Raw genomic sequence first — 20221 nt, forward strand, 5'->3', positions numbered from 1 at the left:
CCATGAAAAATTGAATATTTTTTAGACTTGAGACCTTGGCCATTTGAATCAACTGAATTATTTAAATGCTGCTTAGCAAAGTAAAAAAAAAGGAATAAAAAAGACACACAAGACAATCACCAAATTACTCCTCTTTCAGAATCTATTTCAATGAACTTAATACTACTTCCTGTAATCCTAAGGATATTTTAAGGAGAAAATCTGGCATACATACAGGGAAACCAAATGTTTTAATAATACCTTAATTCAAAAAATAAAATAAAAATTGGTATGCCAATCTTATTTAAATTGTAAAGAAAGACAATCATCACCAAAGAATATACCCATTAATCCCTCTCCTTTCACAAAAATTACAGCAAACAATTGTAATGAGAAAAAATTATTTATAAATTGTAATCTACAAAATTTAACTCTATAAACAGCTAACTGGATCTGCTGTTCTGCTGCCACCAAATGTTTATTCTGAATGCTCATTGTAACAAAACTAAGTAATACTTTGTTATGATTCCAGACTAACAGGCATTACTCTATTTATATGGGTTGCAGACAAACACACACAAAAACACTCCAGCCCTAATAACTGAATTCTCAGTTATTGCATTCATGTTACGATACTATGTAAAACGTCAATAAAGGCTAGTAAACCTATCTGGTCAAGGTACTGGGTTGGCCAAAAAGTTCGTTCAGGTTTTTCTGTAAGCTATCCCAGAAAAACCTGAACGAACTTTTTGGCCAACCCAATACTAATATAATACATGAACAAATGCATTTCTCCAGAGAACACCACCAATTTTCTTTATAAATACTTAGAAAACCAGGCTCAGAAAACCAGACATTTCTACAATAACAAAAACTCAATTATGGTCAAAATAAATATTTTATATCCTTTGAAATCATGAACTCTTTCAAAACTTACCAATATATAAAACTGGAAAATTTCATAACCTATATTAATTAGGCAAGAGATAAGCAAACTTCAAATAGTTAAATCCACCCTATCATACCACCAACAAAATAAAACCCAATCTTTTGTAAACAATCTTACTTTAAAACGGACATTAAAATATTAAAAAGCTAACATTTTTTTTCAGAAAGGTGAATACTGAAAGATTATCAATGTAAAAAGCAGTATCAAAAGTTCAACTTAATTACCACACAAATATTTTTATTAGCAGTATTATGACATATAGAAAACTATAAATTTACTTATCAAAAAGAAGTGATTTTTCACTTCTCCTATGAAAAAACAAGGCTATGAAAAAACAAGTTATGAAAGCCTATGAAAAAACAAGTTAATCTTTCTGAACCAAACTAGAAGCTATCAATATATTCTGTTTAACTAAAATGTTCACCTTAGTTGAATATGATGAGTAATGCCCATTTTATTCTTTGTGATGGAGACCAACTCAGAATGGCAGGTAGCAGCTGGGGGAACTATTCCATTAAGAATATACCTAAATTTAAAAAAAGAATATATCTGAATAGAAGAAAAAATTTTGATGAAAAATCCTGACTTGGTAAATTTCATATTTTTTCAGATTTTTAACATCAAGCAATGACTTATAATAGTGATTCTGGTATCTTTTATTGCATATTCATTCCTCTATTCTGTTATTGTTCAAAAAATACAATAAAATTAGCCACAATACTTGGGGGAACTTTTAATTTATTTTGTCTTAAAAAAAAATTAGGGACTTCCCTGGTGATCCACTGGTTAAGACTCCATGCTTCCAAGGCAGGGGGCGCGGGTTCAATCCCTGATCAGGGAACTGAGGTCCCACATGCCACACAGTGCGGCAAAAAAAGAAAAAAAAAAAGTCTTCCAGAATGTTAATTTCCCTGCCTCAATAAACATTTATAATTTTTAAAAATAATCAGCAATGATTAACAATCTCTGCATGATTATTTACTACTCAGAAGTACTAGGGGATAAGTTGAATCTGTAATAAAATCTGGAAATTTATTTTAGACTTACTATCATGAACATGTTTCCTCATAATCTGTATCTTCCGAAGGCAATTCTCTACATCCTCGAAATAAACTGGCTACTGTTCAAATACTACAGATTTACAGTACTATTATTTCTGAGTAAAGTTTTATAAGGACAAAGGGAAAGGGACACACAGTATATACCTACCTGTCACAAAATTAAATCCTTTACTATTTCAAAATGTCAATTTACATAATAAAATGCTGGGAAAAGCAAGCCCAAATACTAAGAAGTACTACTCTGAAACAAAAAAATATATGAAAATAGTGAATAATGGAAATGTGTGTATGTATTGATATAAATAAATATATATACATTGACACACAAACATGAGTTAGCATATTCCTACTACATCATATTTAGTTAGGATGAACAAATATATACAAACATACATATGTGTTACACAAAATAAAGCATGGTAATACCCATTTAAATGTAAACAGCACTGTTAGTACAAATAAATAGAAATCATATTCTTATCTCACTAAAGGTAATGCAATAAAGACCTTGCTATGTACTAATATTTAGCTTTGAGTCTTACAACTTAATATCACTTAATAATTTAATATTAGTTAAAAAGTAATATAAAGATGTGAGAGAACATTTACAGCTGAAAAAACACCAAAGGTTTTAAAACAACATTGGAAGAAAGATTATGGGATTCACCACTTTGCTCTACACCTGTAACTAACAGATCATTGTTAATCAACTATACTCTGACATAAAATAAAAATTAAAGAAAAAAAAGAAAGATTATGGGATTAGGAATGGGCTGGTTTAGGAGAAAGAAAACTTAAAGGACAAACTATTATCATGTAAAACATAAAAATTTTTAAAAGTAGTTGTAATTAGCTCCATTTTTTCCTAAAAATGGATAAATCAAAGCAAAGTTAGGATGAACTGCAAGATCTCTGAAATGAATCCCATCTCAATTTAAAAATTTTAAGTGATAGAACACAATCCAACAAAAACTATCCAGTGAGATACACAGTTGTCTCTACAGAAAAACTAAAACCCGGAGAAGTAAAATATCCTATGGGACACATCTTCCTACAACTAATGCTAAGGAACTGTCTAAAATATTTTTTTTAAATAATATTTTTTTAAAATAATATTTTTTATATTAGAATTACACTGTGTTAATTTAAATAGAGAAAAGTGATATACTATCAAAACAGCCTGAAGAGCTTTTGCAAACTATATAGTGATTGCCCTGTTTATGCATTCCAGAATCAGGGGTTTGGGGAGATACGAGATGGCTTAAGAAGAAGGGTGATGAAAACGTATATTACGGAGAAAACACCCCAGGTGACTGATACACTTACTGTGTGGTATTTGATAGAGAATTTTGTTTTAAAGAAGGGATATGCTAGTTATAGCTTAGAAATACTTTTTCACATAGATGAATTTGCAGAAACATAATTTTACCTGTATAATGAATAGAGGAATCAACTAAGGTGCCTATAACTAGTATTTCTTATATATTTAAGATAGTCAAGGAAAAATACTAAAGTTTTATGAAAAGTTGAATTTCGGTATGAACTATAAAACTGTCTGACATTATCTACAAAAGATAAAATTAGTTTAAAATTCAATTATAGAAAAACATTCTGGTTCCTACCCACTCTACTCAGGTATCTTCATAATAAACAAAGGTATTACAACAAAAGATTATAAAAACATTTAAAATACAATTTTATATAATTTTTATTTACACTTTAGAATTTAAACAACTTGCTGGGAACATCTTTTGTGAGGCAAAGTAGTCTTTTTTTAAATTTGAAACTACTTAAACTTCAAGACAGGCTAATTTTTTTTTCAAGGGCACGCAACAAATGCGTTAGCTGAAAATAACCAACTTAATGATTATTTGTAACACAGACTTCATTATGTGAGCCTAGAGAGCCTCCCCACCTCTGTCTCCCCTGTGAAGGAGGTCTTTGTGTGCTTTTGTGTGGCGGTTCCACTGAATTCATTACAATAGAGATGGACATTTGATATTCATAACGATCCAACATCTGAGCAATCTTCTTTCGAGAAACACCATGTTTATTCCTCCTACCAAAAAAGAAAAGGATTTTAATTCTTTTTTCTTTTAGAATGTACAGGCTTAGAGATTACACTGTTTTAGAGTAATAGAGTACAGATTTCAAATTACATTTTGCAAATAAATACCAGAAGATACACCTCACATTAAAAAAAAAGGCTCTCTCAGGTTTAAACAGTATCTTAAAAAGCTTAAAGATACCATAAATCACAGCAAAATGTTAACTAATTACACCTTCTTCACACAGAACTAACTACTGATTCACAGAACCACTGAGTTAATCTTCCCCTCTTTTTAAACAAGAGTAAAAAATTATGAGATACTGTTTTGAAAATTATAGAAGAATTGAGTGGGCTTCCAGGACTGACAAAAATAAATATAAAATATATATCACTTTTAAAAGTTATTTTAGCACACTTGCGTTATTAAAAAAAAATTATTATTGATACCAAACTATATTATTACAGATACAATTTGTACATATCTCACAAACGTAATGTTGAGTGAAAGAAACTAGATATAATGAATATATACTGTAATTCTATTTATATAAAGTTTGAGAAAAAATTAAACCATGATGCTAAAGCAAAGTATATTTAAAAAAAAAAAAAAGCTTTAAGGAAAAGCAAGTAAGTAATTACCAGGGAATTACGAAATTGTTACTGGGAAAAGGAACTCAAAAAACTTCTAAAGTGGGTAATGCTCTCATGACACGGGTAATGGTTAAATGAATATCTGTTTTATAAGAAATTTGTTAAGCTACATATTTATATTTTATGTACTTTCCTGTGAGTTTAATTATGATAACAAAAAGTGGTTTAAAAATTATTCTTGACCCTCAAAGAAATTTTTACAATGTATTCTATACTTGTAGTTTTCCGTAACTTGACTTGGACATGGCAAAACACACAGAACATATTTTATATTTAATGTTATAGTTCTAGATTTACTAAAACTAACTCATTTTTCCAGAAAAGAGACATAAAAGAAATGTTTAGATTTCAAAACTACTGATGTTTAGGTTAAAGATGAGAAGAGAAAGCAAGAGAGAGAAAAAATAGAAGATTGAAAAATAAAAAAGAGAGAAAAAGAGAGATCTGAGGTCAAGGTTGAAATTGGCCAAGCTATAGAAACCCACAAGAAGTCAAAATTGATGATTCAACCAATTCTTTACCAAAAAAATCTGTCAAACTATACTAGATATCAGTTAAACTTACTTTATTTTGTAAAGTTAATTTATATTAAGAATTGTAATACATTTCAACAGTCTCAAATGTAAATAAAGCCTAACTGTATAACAATTTCAATAATTCATTTATTCAGCATAACCCAAATATCTTTAGTTTTTAAACTCTCTTCTACCTGAGGTGCAATATACACAGAGGCAGGCAAACAATACCAGATATTAATAATATTTATCAGTTTAACTCTTCATAAATTTGATTTGGCATGCAAGTCAGAAAGGGAAAGAAAGGTAACCAAAGGAATAAAAATTCAAAGGTACAAAAGGAATGAAAGGCAAGGGGGAAGAATTAAATTAGTTGAACACCATACACAGAATAACAGTTTTAAGCTAGAAGAGGGCAAACTGAGGTGGGAGGAAAAAATGGTTTTACAAAGAGAGGTGATGGTCATACAACTCTGTGAATACACTGAAAACCACTGAATTGTACACTTTTAATGGGTAAATTGTAAGGTATGTGAATTACATCTTAAAGTTGTTTCCAAAAGGGGGTTGTGTCCGAGTGAAAATGAAGAAAGAAAAACGAGTCATAGTCAGGAAAACTAGGGGAAAGGGATGAAGGTAAAGACAAATGGAAGAGCAGGGTTGAATGTAATACAAGTCCACCATCTATCACCACAAATCCTGAAATCTAAAATGCTCTGAAAATTCAGTTTTCTGTTGACTCATGTAGCAGCAAAGTCTAACCACACCTGTACTCATTTGGCAGCATGATCTACTCAGAATTAACATTAAACGATGTAGAATCTTTCCTTTCTACTTAGACTGACCATTCGTGATCTGCTGCAGAAATATTAAGATGTCTGATTATATACCATACTGCCCCAAACTCTGCTAGGAGTGTTACAATTAGGTATATGCACTATATACTTCCTTTCTAAAATTAAAAAAAAAAAATCTGAATTCCAAAACACATTGATTCCCAGAATCTTGGGTATGGGATAATGGATCAGTAGCAGTAAAGATGGGAAAAGGGGAGAGATAAAAGCACCAGGTGAAAGGGTGATGGGATCTAAAATGGGAAGGAGATGAAGTTGGAAAGGCAATGCAGAGAAGTGGCCTAGCTAAAAAGCAGAGGGAAAAGTCCTAACTTTTCTCTCAGTTTTCCGGATCTCCATTAGCATTCAACAAATTGGGAAACAATGCGGAAATTCACGTAAGAAAAATAACAAACACGCTTAACAAGAAATATTTAATGAAATTTAACAGTGCAAAGATCCTCAAACACCTTGCATTTAAGTCAATGTTCCTCTTAACAGAATGTGAGTAGTAGTAGTCCCTATTCACAGGTACCAAAGATATAACAAGCAAAAGCTAGTAAAGAAATTGACCATGTAAAGGAGAAAAAAAAAGATAAGGGATTACAAATTTTTTGAGTGCCTTACTTTTCTAATTCTTCAGGATCAAATTTCCACCAAGTTTCAGGTTCATGAAACTCTACTCTGTATCCTTTTCCTATGGCCTACACAAAAGAAAGGAAGAAAACAAAAACCCAGGGAATACGTCTTAAAGTAAAAAGATGGCAGACAGATATAAATTTCACTTAGACAATACTTCTAAATTTGCTCAACCAAGAAAAGTTTTACTTTTAAAATAATACAGTTTATAAATATTTTAAGACCACTTAATGGACAAATTCCAATTACTATCCTCAAGTCCAGGCAAAACTAACAAGATAAACATATTGCTTAATAAGCACCATTCCCAATTTTTAAAAAAACTAAGCAAATGAACACACCTCTTCAGAGAACAAGGACAAGTGTTTTAGTAATAAAGATCAATGTAACCAAAATTTCAGAATATGAAAAAATTGATAATATAAAAACTCTCTCATATCTCATATTTACCATTTCCACATATGGTTTCATTTCCCAAGCTTGTGTATTAGTGTTGTCTATTATAACTGGAGATCTCCCCTGATTGATAGCTTGTTTTGCTGAAATAAAAAATAAATTTAAAAAACAAAAAAAAAACCAAAAAACAGATATTTTTATTAGATAAAAATACACAAAATAAAATTTAAACATTCATTAAGATATTTCCTACATCCCTGTACTTAAAACCAAAACCGTGTAATCTTTTGAGTTAGAGCCATGAAAATAAAAGCACTCTGCTATATTAAATGGAATTAAGAGACATAAACACATGCAATGTATATTCTCCAGACCAGATGCTGGTTTTGACAAACTAGCTGTAAAGAACATTTTAGAGTAAATATTTTGTTGAACTTAACAGCTAATAAAGACTTCAGTCTAGAGCTTTCATTTACAGAAAATGTAGGAACAAGTTACATTTGAATATGGTCTGAGTATGAAAAGAGGAAAACATTTATTGACATGGGAAGATGGAGACCGTTAAAAGAAAATGGCAATTTATAAGATAACATGTAAGTCTGATCTTATTTTGGTCAAAATATAAAGATGTGGGAAGAGTTACTAAGACACCAAAAGTTGTCTTCTGTAGGTGTTGGGAATATATGCATTTTATGCTTATCTTTATTTTCCAATGTTCTATAATTACAAATAATGCTTTTGAAGTAAGACAGACTTAAGTTTAAAAAAAAAAAAAAAGTGCTATGGATTTGTCATTACTTATATACCAAGTACCTAAATACCACAGTTCAACTGACCGGATATTTCTTAGGACTATGATTCTGAAATTAGGAGTTGAGCTACAATGGAACTGTTCCAAACCATATCTCCCTCTCCCTATGCCATCTCTTCCCACATAAGGTGAGAATACGTGCCACAGTGAGCCACTCATAATGACAGGAATGTGTGTACCTCTTAAGTGTAAACAGGCAAGATAATTAAGAACCCACTATAAAATTTAAAAGGCTGAGGCAAAATGCAATGATATGTAAGTTTTGCTGGGATTTAGAATTCAAACCACTAAGTTCTACACAATGAAAACACTTACATAGATGTCGAAGGGCAGACAAAATTCTAAACGTTAGGTAAGAAGTAATGACTATGGTGGAATATCTATTTCGGAGAAGATGTCTCTAAATACTACATTTAGAATCTAAGTCATAAATAGGATACCAAGATGCTATCAACTCCCACTGCTCCATCCCCAAACAATGATCAAAACTTTCATTTTTTAAAAAAGTATTAATTTTCCTAATCTCTGACAGGCTTACACCTCCAAGGAGTTATGTTCTACAAGAGGAGCTTATCTACAAGAGGAGCTTATTCACCAAATAAATCTCTGATTTGCAGGAATGGGGAGATTATTCTCTTTCCATGAATAATCAACACCCAATACCACATTCCAGTGCACTCCAGGAGAATAGAGTGCCTAAGTAAACAATGTTTGACTACTCAAATAAAGAGAGTCATTTTCTTAAACAAATTAAACACCATACTCTAAGAAAGAGAAAAATGACACCTTGGAGATATTTTTAACTTATAAGCAGTTAAAGATCAATTTAGATCCTTCTAATAAACATGAGGCAGATACATATTCCCTGAATAATGCCTGGCACTTAAAAGTATTCAATAAATATTTGTAGAAAAGAGAAATTTTGCCCTAAATTAAATGTAATGCTCATAATTTTCAAAATGTCTAATGACTGCTAGTTATTATTGCTTTGAAAAAGGTTAAAAATTACCTTGAAAAAGCCCCTATTTATTATACTAATAAAACCAGTAGTTTATCTACACACCAATATGTTCAGCAAGTAGAATTCACATGGCACGAACATTTTAATGAAATATTCTAAACTAGTATTGCAAAAAGAAAAAAATGTTTCACAGAAACAAACTTCCCAGTTCACCAAAGGTATACTGGCTCATTCCACTTAATCACCTACTTCTACTCCCCTTAACTCTGGGCCAATAACTCCAAGCACTTTTTGGAACTGTAACATCATCATTACTGGATTTGGGCAGTAACGCTGCAGCATTTTAAAAATTCAAAAAGAAGTAATATTTTAAAATATTATGCTACTCTCTTTAAATTTATGCTACTCTCTATTTGGAGAAATCCTAGAACCAATACTAGGAAATAATCTTATAATCAAACATCTGACATTTAAACTTTTTACTCAAAAGCATCCTCAATGAAATTCCTTACTCTGAAAATTGACAATTAAAAAAGAAAAGCATTTATTCTGTTTTTCCTGTATATACTGTACTTTAGGGTAACCTTAGTTGCTAGTTCTAGGCAAGAGGAAGTTCTTCATTACAGAAGAATTCTAGCTACTAAACACAGAAAGAATGAAAGTCCTAGAAAATCACCATTTTGCAAACTTTAATGAAATAACTGGTTAAGGAAACAATTCATTGTTGAATAAATCAGGGATTAGGCTGTCCCTTTGAAGCTACTGATCTTACCATCACTAAAAATGGGACAACCATTTACTTACAAAAAAAAAAAGGTTGAACCTAATAAATCCTACAAGTTAAATGATTACCACAAGGAAGCAAACCAACAACCATAGGCTATGGGACACTCTACAGAACCACCAACCAACTTTCTGCAATAAGTTAATGGTAGGAGAGCAAAAAGAGGGAAAACTGCTATAGATTAACTTAATTAAAAGAATCATAAAGCCAAATGTACTACAAAGACCTTGTTTAGATCCTGATTAAAACAACTGTAAAGAAATATTTAAGACAATAGGGGAAATCTGATTACAGACTATATTACATGATGTCAAGGAATTGGGTTTTGTTTTGTTTTTTAGGTGTGATAATGGCACTGCAATTAAGTAAGAAGATTTACTTGAAATGTGTGAAGTATGATGTCTAGAATTTGCTTTAAAAAAATACTTCAGCAAATTAAAAAAGGAGGGTGGAGTGAAAGCAAAAGGGTTGAAGCAAATATAGCAATATCTTGATAAGTGATAATAATTCTGAGTGATGGGTGTGTGGGCTTCAATATAATCTCTCTATTCTAGGTTTAAATAATGTTTCATCATCAATGCATCTTTAATTTCTTTTAAAAAAGAAATTATAGATTATAGCATAAGCATGTACTTACATAGTTCTAGATCAATAGTTTTCAATCCTGACTGCAACATTAGAATATATGGATAACTTTCAAAAAAATACCGATGTTTAGATCCACTCCAAATCAACTAAACCAGAATCTCCGAGGCTAAGACTCAGGCATAACTTTTTTTAAAAGTTCCCCAAGTGATTCAAATGTGCAGCCAAGGTTAAGAAAGAACTACTATTCCAAAATGAAAATAAAGTGACCCATATACCTCTAAAAAATGTATTAAGTAAATTTTTTGTAAAGTGACATCAATGAAAAAAACTTTTAATATTCATGGGCATTAATATTAAGCCTTAGAAAACATTAGCATTACTCAAGGAAATAACTTTTGGGAATACGTAACAAAAGTATCAAGAGTTTTCTGAATTTTTTCATGAGGTATAAAATAAAGTCTATCAAAATATCCTATACCTCTATTGTACCAGTTTATATACACTATTTACAGTTAAAAAAATATTCTAACCACATTCTCTGATTTTCACAACCTCAATCAAGTAGGGCAAGTATAATTATCACTGCTTCTAATAGATGAAAAACTGGGTCTCAAAGCTCTTTCAATGGCTTGTCAAAGTCATCCAGCTGGTAAAAGTAAAAAGTTGAGAATAAAAATTCAGGTATTCTGACTCCTAGTCAAATATTCTATCCCGGGAGACTAGGCCCAAAACAAACCTCTGTTCTGGTTCCAGTCATGGGCATCACCAAGTTGATTAACATTATACCTGTACCCATCTTGATGGTGGAAATAGTCATCAGTGCTGAACACAATGCCATCACGACTCTGACCAAGCAGAATTCTGTTAATAAAAGAAATCATAAAGGTGCCATTTACAATATAAAATCTATAACCGTCAGAAATAAGCCACAAAGGAAAGGTTATTAAATGAATTTCTGGTACATACTTATAAGTATACTGCAGATAGACTAGCATAGGAGCTGAACCTTAAAAAAGCTTTCAGATTTCAAACATCACTTCACACTTAAATCTACATAGTAATAGCCAGTAATAAAAACTTTTTAAAGTGGCTTTTGTATTGCAACTTTTAAAAACACTCTTCAATCCCAAAATGATGTCAACTATTATCCATGATTTAACTTTAGTGAATTTGTATTTGGTGTCTAAAATTGTCTAAATTTAGTGCAACAGGTAACCTAAAAGACAAGTAAGCCTAAGCAAGCAATTTACCTGAGGAAAACTATATTTGACTGAAGACAGCTTTGATAAACTCATTCCTATGAAGCACAAACATCTATGACCTGAAAGTGGAACTTGAGGTTTAATGCTGCGAAACAACCTATGATCCTCCAGAGTAAAATCAAATTTAAAAATTTTAAGAGATTAAATTAATAAGTGAAATTAATTACTAAACGCTAAAGAATACACTCTCAGAACAAGTCAGTGGTAATCACGCTTTGTTCTCACAATATGATACCATCTTTAATTTCTAAGCACAGAGAGACTGACAAGTGTTCCCATAACCAGTGACTCATGAAAGAGACTGGAGGTGTGCTGAGAAAAGGGAAAAGACAGTAAGAATAATTTAGATCCAACAATAACAAAAATATTTTGTTATTTATCTCCCCTCCCTCAACCATTAGGCAATTGCATATCATTCTATTGGGGATGGTCAAAAAGTTCGTTGGGGTTTTTCCATAAGATGTTGTAAGATGTTATGGAAAAAATCCAAACGAACTTTTTGGCCAGCCCAATATAATTTCTTTTTGAGAGGGGGAAGGGAGTAGAAGGTGGTAGAAGGGATGATACTGTCCTGGGATGATCCAAGAATACTTCCTAATAAAAGGTAATAGGAAGGATTTCAACAATTAAGATAACAAACATCTCTCCTTTCCTCAGGTTATAATAAAATTGTATATATTTTATAATAACAATAAAAACACATATATAAAAGTTTAAAAATTTAATATATATTTTCACTCATAGAATTATAGTTCAAATTACTTCAAACAAACCAAATTAAAGTAAATAGTTTAAATTATTTGTTTGCTTGTTTGGGAGGCTGGAGTTGGATTTCTTTTTTAAGCAGCCACAATTTTCCCAAAATATACCATCTAACACATTTGGCATCTTATTTGCTTATAAGAGATAACCCAGAATATAAAAATGCCATAATATTAGTATTCCAAACCAAAGCTCAATCACCTGAAAAGATCTTGATTATCATCAACCATGATACCTAGTTACACTCAACAATACCAGAAACCTGATACCATCTTTCCTGAATACCTTATGTTTCTTTTCTTTTTTTCTCCTGTTCTATTACTTTTTTAGGTGATCTGTCAGATGTTAATAATAACATACTACAAGAGCACAGGAGCTTTTGTATCCAAGAAATGTTTAACCTTAACCTCTTCCAAATAAAAAAAAAAAGTGGAGAGAGAAGGGACAGTAAATCAATTTACATCATTAAACCAAGTCAACATCAAACATGAGTAAATCTCAATGAAGAATATCTTAAATATATAAATCATAATTAAAGCAAGTAATTTTAGCTTGGAGAATTTTTTTCCTCCCAGACTGCTCACACATCTTTTCAAAATTCCCTGAATTATCTCCAAAATACCTGTATCAATCTAGATATATATGATGTCATACCACCCATTTGAACCAAAAATAAATTATTTAAGAATATTAGTATTTTCAAAATTCTTATAGTCAGGTTCTATCAGAACCCTCACAAGTTAAGACAGGTACTAAAATGGATTCTCAGAACATCAAAATTTACAACTTTGAAAAATCAAGTATCTAATAAAAAATTCAGATGTGGTCCCACTGGCCACTTGATTTGTATTTTTTCAAAATCGCTGTCTTTTTTGAGGACCTAGTATGTGCCAAGCATCTTATATATATATACATCTATGACTGCATCGAATTCTCACAACAACCTTGCCAATATGGTATTAAACAAATCCAGAAAAGAAAATAATTTCAGAAATCAGGCCACCAGAATTACATAAATAGTGGTGGGAGAGCCAAAACCAATGGCTTACAAGATCCCTGCCTCCTGGAATTCACGCCCTTATATAATCCCCTCTCCTTGCGTGTGGGTTTGAGTCAGCAACTAGCTTCCAACTAACAGGATACGGAATTTCATTTCCAAGATTAGATTATGGGGGGGCAGGAAGTGGCTCACTTTCCCTCTTCACATTGTGAATGGGGAGAGGTCCAAGTAGCAAAGAACTGAAGGGACTCTCCAGCCTACAGACAGCAAGGAACTGAGGCCCTCAATCCAACAGCTCACAAGGAACTGAGTCTTGTCAACAAGACTTGCGAGAGGGCTTCCCTGGTGGCGCAGTGATTGAGAATCTGCCTGCCAATGCAGGGGACACGGGTTTGAGCCCTGGTCTGAGAGGGTCCCACATGCTGCGGAGCAACTAGGCCCGTGAGCCACAATTACTGAGCCTGCGCGTCTGGAGCCTGTGCTCTGCAACAAGAGAGGCTGCGAGACCGCGACAGTGAGAGGCCCGCGCACGGCGATGAAGAGTGGCCCCCGCTTGCCACAGCTAGAGAAAGCCCTCGCACAGAAATGAAGACCCAACACAGCCAAAAATAAATTAATTAATTAATAAACTCCTACCCCCAACATCTAAAAAAAAAAAAAACTTGTGAGAGATATTCCATGCAGATCCTCCCCAAGACAAGCTTTCAGTCCAAAACACAGCCCTAGCCAACATCTTGATCATAGCATTGTTAGAGACTTGAACCAGAGGCACCCAGATTCCTGTCCTTCAGAAACTGTGAGACAATAAATGTCTGTTGCTTTAACAACTCAGCTTTAGGGTAATTTGTTACACAGCCATAGAAAACTAATGCACTCTGTGCTTATAACTTTCACTTAAGTAAGAACAAGTGAATCGTATTCTTTAAACCTCATTTTGAGAACCTTATTCCCCCAAATGGTCTACTACAGTTAATTTTCATATTTTATTTTTTTTAATTTCTAAGAACCATATAAATTTTTGTAATATATCATGTACATTTAAAAATAGAAGTGATTGGCTTCCCTGGTGGTGCAGTGGTTAAGAATCTGCCTGCCAATGCAGGAGACACGGGTTCAAGCCCTGATCCGGGAATATCCCACATGCCACGGAGCAGCTAAGCCTGTGCACAACTACTGAGCCTGTGCTCTAGAGCCCGCAAGCCAGAACTACTGAGCCTGCGTGCCGCAACTACTGAAGCCCGCGTGCCTAGAGCCCATGCTCTGCAACCAGAGAAGCCACGACAATGAGAAGCCCGCACACCGCAACGAAGAGTAGCCCCCACTCGCCGCCAACTAGAGAAAAGCCCACGTGCAACAAAGCCCCAAAGCAGCCAAAAATAAATAAATTAAAAAAAAAAAAAAAGAAGTGATTTTCCCAAATAATTCTGAGTAAAACTGACACTTCATGAACCCTTTACCTCCTGACATACTGAGTGGCCTTGCATACCACCCTGGTCCAGCTATCAATAAATAAAAAAATAATGCTGTCTTGTGTAGCTTATGCTACATGCAAAGAGTGGTAAAGGCAAATCCTACATGAGTTCAGAAGGAGGATAACTGAGGGGTGAGATGAGAAACCAAAACATCAAAAGTGGAGGCATTTAAGAGAACCTCTGAATAAGTAGAATCCTGAGAACAATGAACGGACAAGTATTAAGTCTCCTGCAATGGACGGCAGGGTACTAGTCCAAGCGCAGAAGGATATGAAGATAGGTAAGGACTAAATTAAGGAAGAAAGGGACTTAAATACTATCCCAAAAGAATTTGAAATTTATCTAACCCCCTATAACTCATTACCACATAGCAATACTAAACAATGTTATCTTTTAACGCCCCAAATCAGTTCAACTCTGATTCTCCCAATCTTTATTCCTTTTTTCAAAGCTCATTTGGAAAGCTAAATCCAACATGAAACCATTCCTCACTAGAGAATATGTGGCTTTATAACCAATCCCAAACAACCATTTCTACTTCATTCAAAAAAAGTACTGACCTAAAGAGAGACTCCTGCTTCTTTAACCAAGCTACTCAAAGTCAGGAGTCAGGTATACGGCTACACATGTGATAGATATTAAACTGAAGGATTAGATAAGAAACACACTACCATTTACATCCCCAGTTTGATCTCTTAGCAGTTTTTGTAACTTCTCCCAAGTCCTTTAACCTGAACTCATTCTTTTTATTAGCCTGTACTCCTTCTAAAAAATGAAAAGACTATAATTCATCTCACAACACTGTTACATATGGAAGTACTCTCTAAGTTGTAAATGATAACATAAATGGTAGTTGCGACTATAACTTCCATTCTTATTAAACCTAATTCCTCAAATAAAGATACATATTATATATAATCACCTCTGTCATTTCGCACTACAATTATGTCTCCTTGAAATTTTACTGAATTACCACCACACTTCATTCACTTTTAGTTTCAACATACTCCAATATGTTGTTCCGAACCTAATCATTCTTTCTTACATTTATTCTGTACCAGAAGCCCTTGCTAGGAGATCTCTTCATCCGATTTCCAAATTTCAACTTTTCTTTTCTCTGATATTATATTCTAAATCTAGAAGAATGCCCATGCTTGTAAGACAACTTCACTCTTAATTTCTATTCTTTCTAAAGAAGCACTGAAATTTTATTTTCTCTACAAAATCTTCACTGCAAAGGAATCAAAATACATAGACTTAAATTCAAATTCATTTACAAAATCACAGCTTACAATCTAGCTTGAAATGTCTGCATCATAATTTAATCTTTCTCCGATTTCCTGCTTCTGAAGAAGTTTTGTTTAGGTGATTCAGAGTGTCTTACAAATAAATATAAAACATTTACAAAATGGTTCCTTGGACTTTGTTTTTTTTTTTCCTTTGACTTTTTTATCCTCACCCAAAGACATCAAATAAATTTCCTTTTTCTCCTTATCTAGCATAAAGCTTGAATCATCCTACATAAACTACAAAGAATTTGTATTGTTTTTCTTTGTGCTATTTTTCACAACTGCACAAATATACTGGAATGCATCAATATTCTGTTTTTAAAATGTAAACAAAAACAGGAATTTTAAACATTTCGGCACATGATAAAACATCATCAGTTCTAATTCCATTAATTCAGATATTGCTCATTTCAAACTCCTTAAAGAAACCAAAAAAAGTTTCTCTTTGTCAATAATGGTATGAACACGGCACAGTTCTTAAAACACACTCAAAATTCCCTTCCTTGGGTTATCTCATTTGCTTCTCACAATAATTCCAGAAAAATAAGTATTACTCATTATTATTAACAGCAAAACCTGTCCAAGGTCACAAAGTGAAATAACTGAGTCAAAGCCCAAGTCTTCAACCTATGAATTCAACTCCTCCTGAATAGCTGACTTAAAAGGGAAGGCCAGCACAGTTCTCAAATAGCATTTGCTTTCATCACCGTCCTTTTACATGGTGAAACTATATTTAAAGCTCTTAGCAGAATCTTAACATAAATATATATGCCAATTCTCCTTTCCTCTATCAGAAAACATCTTTTAAAATATTTACCATCAGATGCCATTTTCAAGTATAACAAATTAAAGATTTTTTACTAGAAACATAAAAGCATTTGCCACTGATTACAACTATCATTTATGATTTTTAAGTAATAAATTACCAAGTATTCACTTGGTATCCTTTACTTACCGAGACAATGTTGTTTTCCCAGAACCAGGCAAACCTCTTAAAAGAATAAGTAACTTCTGCAATTTATTTAACTTTTCCTCTTGAAAATGCTGGTTCATAAACCTGTCAGTTCGATTATGCTTGTCCACAGAAGGAGCTTTCCAGCATCCTTCACTGGTTTCACAGAAACCATTATTCGCATATTCATCTTGCACAGTGTAGCCATTTCTAGAGGGATGGTCACTACTGGTAATGTCACTACAGTCAGTATATCCATTGTTCTGATCAAAAGTCAAACAATTCCAGTTAACATGACAACTATTTACGTAATATCCATTTTGCATCTGAAAGCCATCTTGGGCATGGAAAATATTTGGTGATGGATTTGGTGGAACGTTGAATCTTTGAATATTTAAGTGATAGTTAAAACTGGAAAGATGAGGGCCTTGTGGTACTAAAAAAGAATGCACTGATTGCCACTCAGGCCTGAAGGAAGCAAATGAACTGTCACAAAAGGTAGGTATTACTTGTCGATTATAAGGATATTTACCTGGCTCATTCCCCACGCACTGCTGGTAACCCCAATATGACTGAAGGGCACTGGTAAGATCTCTTCTCTTTTCTTCTTCAGATTTTAACAGATTATTATGGCCCTGATAATACGGAATGAGTTGTTCCTCAGAGGGTTCACGTTCCTTACAACTGCTTTCTGAATCACCTTTTTCATTTTCAAGCTCTTCAATTTCTTTGTAAAACTGGAATAATTCATTGTCAATCTCTGATTTTTTACAATTAAATTTCTGTTTCTCTTTTCGTTCTCCTTTCCCACCTATACCACTGATAGTGTCTGCTCGATTCCTCCTTTCATTACATTTCTTTTTCTCAGGGGGTTTGTAAATGGGTCCTATAAATGCTTTACTTGTGCTATATATCTCATCATCTGTGGATACCAATGGAGGACGTGTATCCTGTAAAACTTGTGAATCAACAGAATTAATAACATCTCGTCTATTACCAAGCATCTCATCATGCACAGGTTTCAGCAAACTTCTAGTTTTGGTTTTGTCCTCCTGAGGATAATTACGTCCTCTGACATCAGTGATGGTCACAGGGACCCAATCATTTCCAGTTTTCTTTTGCTTTCTGTGAAAATTAGCATTACCATGATGGGGGAAAACATATGCCTCTTCAGTAGACTTCAATTTCTTATAGCGTGGTTCACTTATTAGTTCTTCCCCATGTCCCATGGATTTAGCTTCAATTTCACCATAAGGCATCTGAGGAGCAAATAAATCACAGAATTAACAGCTAATATTAAAAAAAAACTAAACAAAAGTTTCCTCAGAAACAACAGGAAATAAACTTAATTTGATATAAGCATTTAATAACATTTTCCCAAAATGCAAAAATTATAAAATTGTAACTTTATAGCCACTTACTATTGGTATGACATTATGATTTAAAGGAGGAGTCTCATTGAAGGTAAAAAACATCCTTTTTAAAAAAAAGATGTATCTCATCTTTAAATCTAAATGATGTATTTCTGAATTTAGAGGATGTAAGCAAGAATTTAAGCAAGCTCAGAAAGCTGAATCAGTAATATATATTTTGATGATATAGACATACAGCTGTGTATTAAAAGGGAGAGTAAGGACTTCCCTGGTGGCGCAGTGGTTAAGAATCCACCTGCCAATGCAGGGGACACGGGTTCGAACCCTGGTCCGGGAAGATCCCACATGCCGCGGAGCAACGAAGCCCCTGCGCCACAACTACTGAAGCCCGTGCGCCTAGAGCCCGTGTTCCGCGAGCCCGTGCTCCGCAACAAGAGAAGCCACCGCAATGAGAAGCCCGCGCACCGCAACGAAGAGTAGCCCCCACTCGCCACAACTAGAGAAAGCCCTAGCGCAGCAACAAAGACCCAACGCAGCCAAACATAAATAATTTATAATAAAAAATAAATTCAAAAAATAAAAGGGAGAGTAAGTCTGCCAACCAAAGTGACACATGTCCAAACTGGTTGTGATAAATTGCATCATAAACGTCTTCCTGTTTAAAATCACTAGGTCCTTAGCAAACCTCAGACAACCACATCTCATTAGCAATCAAATGTCAAATTAACTTCAATGTAAGTCTTTATGGGCCCTACTCTTACGAGTAGTGTAAAAGTGGTTTCCAAGTGGGTGTATTACGTTAATTTTAAAGAAAAAAATAATAACTTCAGTTGTACTGCGAATGACGGAAATATGTCATATTATGTTTAAAAACCAAATCTGGCAACTCCCCAAACCAAAGCCCTCATCTTTTCCAGATGGTTTGTCTATCTCGACGATAAATTCTGCTTCCCTTGAAATTTTTGGGGGGACCCTCAAGAGTACAATTCAAAAGCCTCAGTCAATACTTCATTCCGCCCGCTCTCTGGTCTCCCCTTCTCGAACACGAGAGCAAAAGGAAAGGGCAAAGCGACGAACCAGAATGACACAGGTAGGCCCTAGAGAGGCTGAAAGAAGATACACCTGTAGAGAACGCCGTCCTCCCGGAAACAGCCCCGTCCCAGGCCGCCTCTCACCTTCTCATTTCCTCATTAGAAACGGCAGAAAAGTCCCAAGGAAGAGAAAGGAGGTTGCATTAAGAGGGAGAGGCCTATACACGACCTGAACCCTAAGGCCTCCTGACCTCCAAAGAGGGTAGCCCGGGCAAAAGCGCGTCACCCAATTTCTCTATCTCAACGGAGACACGTTCAGGTTCTGTCTAGGAATTCCAAAGAGCTCCGAGGCCGAAAGGTTTACTCCCGGCTTCTACGTTTACGGCTAAACGAAAAGGTTCAGGCAAGCGCAGGGGAGAACCCAAGTCGCTAATGGAAGAAGGGAGAAACCGGAAAACGTCAACACCACAACCCCACCTCACCGAAAATGGGATGTCTACTCACCTTATAACACAGTTCTGCATTGACCTTTACCTCTCAATAAAGACGGTGAAAGAAGCACGGAGACACAGCCCAAAGCAGAGACCGGGAGGGACTGAAAGCCCGAGCCTCAGGAGCGGAGCTACAAGCCTGCCCTCCGTACGCAAGATGGCGGCCACCTCACGGTTGCCCCGGCAGGAATTACGGATTCTCGCCAGGCATTGTGGGAATTGAAGTCCGGCGTTCACACCCGGCCTGGAAACTTCAGCCTCTCCCATAATCCATTGCTTGACACAAGCACTAAGGAGCACGAACGTAGACCGGAACTAGTTCTTAGGTTGGCGCCGGGAGGTTGTTTAGAAATAGCAACTTCGGCTAAGAAA

General features: G+C 34.3%; 1 protein-coding gene across 4 annotated transcripts in view; it reads right to left on the reverse strand.

The window, feature by feature from the left end:
• The window catches only part of LOC309974896 (uncharacterized protein), a 69010-nt gene extending 49022 nt beyond the window's left edge, over positions 1 to 19988 (reverse strand). For 2 of the 4 annotated variants that reach the window (XM_082859735.1, XM_082859734.1), the window contains exons 1-7: positions 19863 to 19988; positions 16958 to 18213; positions 10954 to 11078; positions 7128 to 7216; positions 6666 to 6742; positions 3905 to 4048; positions 1353 to 1454 (exon numbers count right to left, since the gene is read on the reverse strand). In XM_082859735.1, coding sequence (XP_082715861.1) covers positions 1353 to 1454; positions 3905 to 4048; positions 6666 to 6742; positions 7128 to 7216; positions 10954 to 11078; positions 16958 to 18213 — 1793 coding nt within the window. In that variant the 5' untranslated portion in view covers positions 19863 to 19988. The remainder of the gene's footprint in view (positions 1 to 1352; positions 1455 to 3904; positions 4049 to 6665; positions 6743 to 7127; positions 7217 to 10953; positions 11079 to 16957; positions 18214 to 19862) is intronic. The other 2 variants (XM_082859737.1, XM_082859736.1) reach the window with 2 other exon arrangements.
• Positions 19989 to 20221: the final 233 nt, after the last annotated feature.

Source organism: Leucopleurus acutus (genome assembly GCF_964270905.1).
Source record: "Leucopleurus acutus genome assembly, chromosome: 18".
In the NCBI taxonomy this organism is placed as follows: Eukaryota; Metazoa; Chordata; class Mammalia; order Artiodactyla; family Delphinidae; genus Leucopleurus; species Leucopleurus acutus.